Source organism: Leptidea sinapis, chromosome 23 (assembly GCF_905404315.1).
Source record: "Leptidea sinapis chromosome 23, ilLepSina1.1, whole genome shotgun sequence".
In the NCBI taxonomy this organism is placed as follows: domain Eukaryota; kingdom Metazoa; phylum Arthropoda; class Insecta; order Lepidoptera; family Pieridae; genus Leptidea; species Leptidea sinapis.
Window position 1 is genome coordinate 8631035 of NC_066287.1, and position 10883 is coordinate 8641917.

Below are 10883 nucleotides of genomic sequence, written 5' to 3' on the forward strand. Positions count from 1 at the left end.
TATGTATTATATTAAATAAACCGTTGTCTTGCAACCCATAACACAGGCTGTATGCCTAATTTGGGGCAAGATAATTTGTGTAAAAGTGTGTCAATATTATATTATTATTATACAGTTTACTTCAAAATTATAATTTTAGTGATAAAATGCATATTATTTTATAACAAATTATTGTGCATTATAATTTGATAATTTATTTATTTATATTGATAAATGTACATGTTTTTTCGTCTTAATTAGGGACACTTTTATTTATTCCAAAAATGTAAAATGGACATTTGTTCTGAACTGCTAGATCTTTCCAATATCTTCTAGATCGGACTTAGCCACATTTAGCTCATGTTCCAAAGAGATGGGCTTCAACGTAATCGATAAAACAGTAAACATTGCTGTTTTATAGTATTGGTTATCGATACTTATTTATTATACTAATTATGTTAGGATTTAACATAAAATTCACAAATATAATAGATTTGCTCATGTAGCTCAAATATTTTGGTGTAAGTATTTCAATATTACATTTAAGACAACAATTTTATTTATTTATTCGGCTAGGTATAAAACTGAAGGAACCACATAAAAGTAGATGTGGCGTTCAGGTAGATGCTCTTGGGCATCACGGGTTATCCTGCCTAAAACCGGCAGGCCGTATCAGTCGTCACGCCAGCATTAATGAAGTCATCCGCAGCGCATTTGCCGCTCCTAATATACCAGCTGTATTAGAGCCAAATGGTATTTATAACCCGCTGCGATGAAAAGCATGTTGATGGAATTACCCTAGTTGTTTGAGCACGGGGAAGGGCGTTGGTGTGGGACGCGAATTGCGTCGACACTCTGGCTCTTTCTCATGTCCACTTGACGTCAGTTGGTACTGGACTGGACGCAAATATATTGGTCTCAGTGAGTCATAGATCTTTGTGCCGTTTGGTGTCAAGACACTTGGCCCGTGGGGCCCAGAGCCGCGGATAATGTTCAAAATACTATCTTCGCGCCTCAAGTAGGCTACTGGGAATCCAAGCGCTGGTAGCTATTTCGCTCAACGAATCAACCTTGCTATCCAACGCGGAAATGCTGCCAGTATACTTGGCACGCTTCCGCGTAATAATAGTTTTAATTTTATGTAGTAAGTTAAGTAAATTTTAAGTAGTAGTATTGTAAATATAGTTACCTATTAGATTTGTTTTTGTTTGAATAATAAACTAGACAACAATTTTAAATTGTTAATCTTTTATTAATTGCATCATAATTACTCTTTAATTCTATAGTTTTTTAATTACTTTGACTCACTGAAGCAATTAATATTTATTTTAAAGCCATTGCCAAACATTGCATATAAACAAAAGAGATAAGCAGGAAAATAAATTGTTAGATAAATGATAAGATGTCAAGATAACAACGAAGTGCCGGTATTTAACAAAAAAAAAGAAATGGCAATAAACAAAAAGTCACGAATTGATATGAGCTGTGCAGCCTTGTATATCAGTGATAGCTGTACTCATTACTAACATTGCGATAAATGCTTTGATGTGCAACACAAACACAACTAGGTATTTACACTAAGTAGATATACTTCATGCATCATATTAACGCAGTAAAGCTCTGTTCAAACTGAGACGAATAACGCGCGGGACGCGTGACGCGTTTTAAAAAAATTCGCTCGCTCGCTTAGCCTCTCAAACTGACGCGACTTCCCGCGTGTCTGTTTTAGTTCTTCAGTAGAGAAACATCATGCATTGTGAGATTAAACAATCCCGCCGGGCGTCGCGCTCTTGTTTCGCTTCAACTTGAGCGACTACTCGCGTCAATTTGAACACGTCCATACAAGTTAGCTGGCACAATCGGCGCGAGCGACTTCCGCCCGCGTCTCGCGCGTTATTCGCCTCAGTTTGAAGAGAGCTTAAAGACAATACCGTATATTGAATTCATTTAAAAATTTTACTTACACATGAACTTTAAGCTAAATCTTTTTAACGTAACCTATTAAAATGTTTATTTTGAATTATTTATCTACTTATAACTCTCGCTAGAGTAGGTCCTTTCTTATTGATTTTACAAAGTTGTAGGCGCATAGGTAGGTAATAGTTCCCTGTAGGTATTTGAGTCATATTAGGGTGGGAAGAAAGTTTCCTTGCATTTTATATGAAACAGAAGATTAACCCTTTTTTTTCAAATTTTATTTACATTTAACAACAATTTTAGAAATTATTGGAGTTCTGAACAAAAGAGTTTTTATGTACGTTTGGCAGTCGTCTCTCTTACTGACTGGTGACTGACACGGCTTAAGTAATTATTAAGAGACCGAAACAGGTAGAAATCTGAAGGTGCAAGGTGGGGGCTGTATGGGGGAAGAATCAACACCTTCGAGCCAAATTCCCATATTTTTTCTGAGTGACTAAAGATATGTGTGTCATGATGGATACGACCAAGAGGACCTATGAACTAAGATAAGGTCAAACCTATTTTTCTTTCGTTACCGCTTTCGCTGCATTTAGATGTTCCACGAGCTAAAATATTAAATGACATTGGACTATTTGAGAAGAAATATAACGTGGTAAATATCGGAGCAAAATAAATTGATCCAACTGATACATGTGTTGCATCAAACTAATAAAACAACAAGGTTATTTGAATACCAGGTACCAACTACTATTTAGTATTAAGTTACCAATATCTAATGACCATAGATATAAAACAGTAAAACCGCAAACAGGTTTTGTTGTTATGAATAAAGTAAAATAAAGAGGGGGCCAGAGATACAGTCTTTCTGGTTTAAACATTAGATTATAAACTTTAATGAGGAACTGAAATAAAAAAGTTGTCGGATAGATCTTATTTTAGAAAATTTATTAAAGTAGGCGTTACTTTGCGGAAATTCATAATTATACAAATGATTTGAGTTTTGTTTAGTGTTAATTCCGCCAATATTTGTCTTTAAACAATTCGACACGTGTTTCGCCTCTACACGAGGCATCCTCAGGACGTGTTGTCTCGCCAAAATCTGGCACGAGACTGAACGTGTCGAATTGTTTAAAGACAAATAGTGGTCGAATTAACACTAAAGAAAACTCAAATCATTTGTATAGATCTTATTTTGCCGCGCTGTGCAAAAAAGCCGTTGAGAACCGCACGTCTCGTTTACTTTAGTTACAGTTTCACGTCATAATATGGCCTGAAATTATACGTAATGCTGCAGATATTGCATCTTTGTGCTGCAGAAGAGGGCTGTCAGAGCCATATATGGAATGGGCCCAAGTGAGTCGCTAGGAGACAAAATTCAACGAGTGAAAATAATAATGAAACGTAACAAAATAAATAAAATAATGATAAATAAATTATTCACGTTAAAATAAATAATTTAGTAATGATAAAACAAATATATGCAGAAAGCTTGATTTTAACATTACATATTTAGTTGTCTGTAACTCTTAGATTTATGTATGTACATAAATCTAAGTGTGACATGAACTTTATTAAATGTATTTAAAGAAAATAATACAATATTTTTAATATTATTTATAATGAGAGAGTTTTATAAAACTTACACACAATATACTTTATAAAGCTGCAAACAATTGTGTGACTTAAACAATTCGAAATTTGAATTTGATGACAAATAGTTCAAAAATTTAAACTCATCATGTCTATAACCAATTCCTCATATTAGAATGACACAAATTTAAAGGAACGCGGAGAATTGATAACGCTCTCAGATTTGTTAAGATAATACGTAGAGGTCAAGCTCTGACCAGGATTTTTGATAACCCATGGTCCGTCCTGACCCAAGACAACATACGTAATATTTATTTTTTAATTAACTTACTTTGTATAAATTAAGGTTAATAGAGAGTATTTTGTATAAATTTAAGTCACAGATAAAATATGTATTCTTATTTAATACCTTGACGTTCACCTATTATCTCTCATTAACTCAATTCAATGTCATACTATTACAATGTAGTCACAGTTAATAATTTTTTAGTAAAACAATGCTTATTATTATATTTACCATTCTTAATATGATTACAATTAAACTATTACTACTAGCTACCTAGCTAGATAGCTAGGCTGATCAGTTGACCGAAATAACTGCCAGTTTTTCGGCAGCCCTATCGAGGCGCGTAGATACTACATTGTGCTTTCTTCGCATCTCTGGGCCCCACGGATCAAGTGTCTCTACCCAAACTGCACGAATTGTAAGACTCACTGAGACCAATATATTTGCGACGTTTACTGTCTTCAGCAGTCGAAGCAGCAGCCCCAGTACAAACTGGTGTGGCTTGGACATAAGAAGGAGCCGAAGTGACGACGCAGGTCGCGTCCCACACCAGCGACCTTCACATTGCCTAAGGCACTAGGGTCACTCCGTCAGGACACTTGCCATCGCGATGGGTACTATACCGTTTGGCTCCAAGATATTTGGTATATTAAGAGCGGCAAATGGCCTGCCTATGACGAATGCTGGCGTGACGCCTGATACCGGTTGTCGATTTTAGGCAGGATCCCTTGTAATGTTGCTATTAAGTGGAAGTCATTATCTTAAATAGAAGTTCCGGACGTTTTTCCCGGTTAGGGTACCCCTCCGCATCGTCCTATAAGGAACTTCGTTCCAAAAGAAAATGAATCTTAATCTTAATAACACGGACGAGTAAAAAAAGGACTCCGCGCCGTGATATTAGCAAGTGAAGCACCGTTATGCTAGTGTGGGTGCGGTTACGGGGGATACTAGTTTACAATTTTTTCTCCCTTAAATAATCATATATGGCCACAAATACTTATAAAGTATCGTTTTTACACTTTTTCACAACGCACGACGTCATTTTTAAAATATTTTATTGAGACGCAAACTGATCTGTCACAGACATGACAATTCTCATAATGGCCGCCTATCCGCCTGTAGTAGTGTAAGTGTGTGCGTGGGGTTACGTATTTACACGTTAATCGGCTTGTTTTGGTGCTACACTGTTATGTAAGGTGACACGGAGTCCTTATTTTTTTACTAGTTCGTGCGTAATAAGTAAGACGACCTGTATAGCCGAGTGGTTATCGAGCCTACCTACTAAGCTAGAGGTCCCAGGTCGAATCCCGGTAGGTGCAAGCATTTATATGATGAATATGGATGTTTGTTTCCGAGTCATGGATGTTTAAATGTATTTATGTATGTTTATATGAATTTTATGTTAAAGTAAGTATATTGTATTAAATATATCGTTGTCTTGCAACCCATAACACAGGCTATACATGCTTAACTTGGGGCAAGATAATTAGTGTAAAAGTGTGTCAATATTATATTATACTATAATAAGTGTCATTTCCTTGAGCTACATGAATAAAGAGATTGTGATTATATCGTACCTTTACGTCCATTGTAATGAACTGTGCGCCCAGACTCTCGATCTGCTCGCGCACGGCGGGCCTCGTGTCAAAGGCTCGCACGGCTGCTCCCATGCAGCGCGCCTGCGCAGCCGCTGCCAACCCGGCTACCCCCCCTCCCACCACGAGCACGCGGCACGGGGGAACCCTGCCAGCCGCCGTCATTTGACCTGATCACAGTTACCGTAACAGCTATCACTTATCAGTCTAATTGGTTGTTTGATTGAGCCAAGAATGGTTATAGTTATTTATGCAACTGTTGTGTAATAAGGGGTATTAAAACACGAATGTGGGTTTATTGATAATAGTATCACATGAGTGTTTTAATACCTAATTATCAAGAATTGTATACAAGACTTTATCTACACCCAGAATATGAATCCTCGAAAAGATTCTGAAACAGTTAGCTTACTCTGAACATTAAAACAGCAAGTCCTAGTAGTAACCTAATATCCCATTACTGATTATATACAAATAAACTAAGCATTAATGAAAGAATTATTTATTTTAGTAGTAATTTACATTTTATATAGTGCAATTATTAAAATTCACTTGAATATTATGTTCTTTTGCAGCGTTTAAAATATCCGGCGGTGTGCTGTCAAAACTTGAATCGCTCATTTTTTCAAGAAAAATGGCGGGGTTTCGAATAACCTACTTTTTTTTACGGCACGCCACGTTCTGGTAGTGTGGAACGCGCGTAAACGACAATGTTCTTTTTTTGAAATTCATACAGATACCACGCATCGAGCAATAAGAATGTGACTGTTTGTTGAAACTCTTTGCACATGAAGGGATCGAAAAAAACCAAGGAGTTGTGTTATAAAATTTAGTACAACATTACAACACTCGTTGGGATGATGTAATGGTTATTACGACATTGGGTGTTTTAATGTTGGCTATAAGCTAACTGTTTCAGAATCTTTAATGGAGGATTTAAAGCATGGGTGTAGATAAATACACAGACCAGTTAGAGTCTTCTTTGCACAGGATGCCGGCCAAGTTATGGGTGCCACAACGGCGCCTATTTCTGTCGTGAAGCAGTTATGTGTAAACATTACTGTGTTTCGGTCTGAAGGGCGCCGTAGCTAGTGAAATTACTGGACGAATGAGACTTAACACAGGTGACGAGCGCAATTATTGAGCCGCTCAGAATTTTTGGGTTTTTCAAGAATCCTGAGCGGCACTACATTGTAATGGGCAGGGCGTATCAATTTCCATCAGTTGCACGTCATGCGCATCTCGTAACATTTTCATAAAAATAAGTTATTACATATTTTATATCCTTTCTGACACTCAAAGATACAAGATCGTTGATTATCCAAATTTTGTGATTTATATAGAGAGTAAATTCCGCAAAGTTTTGTCTTTAATCAATTCGACACGTGTTTCGCCTCTACACGACGCATCCTCAGGAGAGTTTGACTCGCCAAATTCTGGCACGAGACCATATCTCATGGAATTTATTCTCAATAAAAACCAAGGATAATTATGGATTTCCATAAATAACCTAATTAACAAAATAGCCTGATTCAACAAAAATATTGTTAATCTTTCAGTAAAAAATATTTAAAAAAAACAACCGACTTCAAAAAAAAAACTATTCCAAAACAATTAAATATGCACATAAAATTAAACAAATGATTGCGTATTCTTCTACAACTTAATAATCAATATATAATGTAGTTACACTTAATGTTATTTTTTTAATCGAAATGAAATGGGAGCACACAGGAGGCACCAGCTTTCAAATAAAAAAAAGGATCATCAAAATCGGTACAAGTTCTTAGGTAACAAACATAAAAAATACACTCAAATTGAGAACCTCCTCCTTTTTTGAAGTTGGTTAAAAAGGAATCTTATGGCGCTCTCTTTTCCGTGAAAAGGTCCACCTTACAAAAATTATTTACTTATTACTGAGAGGTTAAGTAAGAGGGTGGCTGACAAATTTTTAATAACAACTAAGTATTTTTTGTGTAAAATGTGAACACATTAGTAACTATAAAGTTAATGAAATTGTTTATATGGATAAATAAAGAAAATAAATTTTCTTTATTTAGTATTGTAAAATATAAGTTAATATTGTAGTATATTTAAAGCTTATAAAATATATGAGTTGAGGGAATATAAATATTTTATGTGATTGAGGTATTCTAATTTACATTTTTTCTTTATTTACCTGGCTTGGGCCAGTAGCCTAATACCTCTACTACTCAAAATATTCCAGATTTACTAGTCACTAATAACCATTAACAGATCCGATGGTTTCACATACTGGTAGACAGAGTATTGCTCATAAAACATTACATATCTTAATATATATAAATCTCGTGTCACAATGTTTGTCCTCAATGGACTCCTAAACTAATGAACGGATTTTAATGGGGATTATTTCATGGAGTGCAGTTTGGTCCAACTTGAGAGATAGGATAGTTTTTATTTCGATTTGGGACCCATAAATATTTTTTTTTGTATGGACATATTTTCTATGAGAGAAGTCAGTGACGCACGGTTTGACAGTTCTGCTGTGAAACAATTTCATTTTAACAACAGGGAGCATTTTTTACGAAATAATTCTTGATGTTTTGAAATATTATTGGCAAATTCCTATAAAATAGTATTTTTTTATTATTATTATCTACAGAACAACGTCTGTCTGGGCAGCTAGTATATACATATAATGTAACGGTCACTTTTTCATTTCACTATAAACCCTAAAAAAATAAGTTGGGCAGACAAATCAATTAGTATATATCAAAATAGTTATAGCTGCTTATATTATAAAAACATTATCAGTGATTTATACGACAGACATTGTGACCTTGACACTACTCACATCCAATTCATTGACCTCAATTACCCATACAGAATCATGAACAAAAAATTGTTTATGTTACAAACACATACATTATCACTTTGAGAATGTATACTGTGAGCTGTGTTATTTTTTCGATAATATGTTATCCATAATATGTGTTAGTACATTGAACTCAATGATAGAAATCAAATAACTAAATTATACATAAAAATTTGACAATCTTTATGATCCAACACATAGAGAAAGAGACCTCCCAATGGTCTGAAGCTAGTCGGTACTATCTGCGACGAACTGTGAGTAAAGCCCTTATAAATAAAATCTCATGCATTAAGGCCTTCAAGTGTGCATCTATATTTTGCCCTCAGTTTATGAATATCCGCAGAAGGCCTTGTCAACACACAAATAACAATGGTGAATATAGCCCAGCAAAAGGTTCTTGTATACTTGTCTCAACTAACTCAGATTTCATTAACAGATTCATGCATTATACAGTGTTTCTTTAACAGGGACAGTATGGGCAAATCCTAATCCAGAATACATAACAAAAACTGTCTTATGAACCATTTGTTTTTTTTTTATCATGTGCTGTAATCCTTTAAAAAAATTTTATTCAGACAAATAAATGATACCTGAGAAAAATCTTGGGAAGTGTGCAGCAGCTTCTATAACTGCTCGGTATCCAGCAACATTTGCCATTGAGCTCAATGCATCAAACACTTGAGCCCTGCTTATGCGGGGAATACAATCCATGGCTGAAATCAAACAATAATTCAATTTAGAAAACAATCATAAGTTAAAATGCTGATAAAAATATTTACATGAAGCATACCAAAAGCATTAACCCTTTTCTGTGCCAGCTTCTGCAATAACTCTTGATTTTGAGCAGGATATAAGAAAGATATGAGAGTACCCTCCTCTCTGACATGAGGTACCTCTCCATGACTTAGGGGTCGTACTTTGAGAACAATATCTGAAAACAAAATTTACATATTATCAACAAGTCAAGAAACTGTTTAGATATATGAGGCAGCATTAACATAATTAAAAGCTTTCAGATTTTTATTTGTTTGGAGAAAAAATTTGTTAGAATGTAGATAGGAGTGCCGAAAAAGTTTAGCAGGATTCCATTTCTTAATGATTAAGGATGTATTAAGGGTTAATGTGAGTGAAAAAAGCCATTCAGCACCATGGCAGGGGCGAAGCACTACATTTAAGAAGTTAACCATACAGGCTTCATTTATCAAACAAAAAATCCCAGATTTCTGAAGAAATAATTGAATATCAAGATGAAAAGCAAAATGCCATAGGAAGGTGCTGCATTTCAACAGCCAGGATATCACTAATCCAGCAATCTGGCATTTGGTGCACAGGAGTGGAGTGAAACATATATCCGGTCTCATGTGGTAATTATTACATTATAACCATCAGAAAATACTCACTTGATTCATATGTCTGTTTTAAATTTGTGATTTGAGCTCCAGCTTCTTCAAATGTTTTATTTGGAAAATTAGCCAATACTCCAGCATTTTCCTCAATGTTAACAGTAAAACCTTTTTTAACTAATTTATTTACCACAGCCGGTACTATTGCCACCCTAGAAAAAAACAAAAAATATTTGTAAATATCAGTGTCACAGGCTAGATTTAAAACAAACTTCGGACCCATAATCAGTGTGCCTGCAATAAAGAAACTAAATTTTATATTTCTAGCTGAAGAATGTACTTATGAGTTGAGAAATTTACCCTAGTGATACTTAGATACTTACAAATTATAACAAAAGTTATTTTTTATAGAATGTTACTTACCTTCTTTCTGTATCCCAAATCTCTTTTGGTACACCAAGACTTAGCTTAGTATATGGTACTCCTTGGACTGGTGGCTGAGATGATGAAGAAAATTGTCTTCTTTGCCATATTCTCTTTAATGGTTCTCCAGCGCGAGTAATTCTTGTGTAGCCCATGATTCAGTCAAGCAATGCGCATACTGTGCAGTGCCAAAGATTTTTTTTTTTTTCAAATCAAAATATTTTAATAATAGGTACTTACTAACTTTTCTTTTTATTATTTGCAATAATGTTTTATTATTTGTAATACTTATTAATAGAGGTCACATTATTTATTACACTTACAGATAACACCTTATTGTAAAGTAATTTAAGTGAAAACATTCCGTACATAACTCATTATTAGCATCAAGCGTTAAATTTTAATTAAATAATACGTAATGCCATGATCAATTCATCAACAATAATAAAGAAATAAATTGAAAAAAAAATCAGTACATGAAATATGAATACAAACAACAATGTGCTGTGACAGTTACACACAGTATCTGAATTCTGAAGCTAAAAAATTATAACAATAAATAAAAAGTTCTTGAGTATGTTCGTACGTACCTATTTATTGCGAGACTAGGTATTTATGTTTAAATAAAACGTTTGAACTCAACATTACTATTTTAATTCATCACATAAATTACCAACCAGAACCACTATCCACATCCAGCGTTGCGAAGCAATACTTCTGAGTTCTGACAGCACCTTATCCGGCACTCTGCACAAATAAAATAATTTTATAATTACCCTACTCTAGAATCTAGATTCGAACGTGGCGCTCAGGCACCCCGCACGGCGCGCCTCTCTTAATGCGCGTGGGCCACGCGCGGGGCGTTGATCCTCGTAGGCCACCGCGGTCCG

The 10883-nt window shown here is 35.0% G+C and overlaps 1 protein-coding gene across 11 annotated transcripts in view; it reads right to left on the reverse strand.

Moving 5' to 3' along the window:
* Positions 1 to 10842, reverse strand: part of LOC126971268 (NAD(P) transhydrogenase, mitochondrial-like) — an 80927-nt gene extending 70085 nt beyond the window's left edge. For 8 of the 11 annotated variants that reach the window (XM_050817465.1, XM_050817466.1, XM_050817470.1 and 5 more), the window contains exons 1-6: positions 10671 to 10839; positions 9994 to 10171; positions 9628 to 9782; positions 9018 to 9158; positions 8818 to 8940; positions 5353 to 5540 (exon numbers count right to left, since the gene is read on the reverse strand). In XM_050817465.1, coding sequence (XP_050673422.1) covers positions 5353 to 5540; positions 8818 to 8940; positions 9018 to 9158; positions 9628 to 9782; positions 9994 to 10148 — 762 coding nt within the window. In that variant the 5' untranslated portion in view covers positions 10149 to 10171; positions 10671 to 10839. Of the gene's footprint in view, positions 1 to 5352; positions 5541 to 8817; positions 8941 to 9017; positions 9159 to 9627; positions 9783 to 9993; positions 10172 to 10583 lie in introns of all 11 variants that reach the window. The other 3 variants (XM_050817464.1, XM_050817474.1, XM_050817467.1) reach the window with 2 other exon arrangements.
* Between the last annotated feature and the right edge of the window lie 41 nt (positions 10843 to 10883).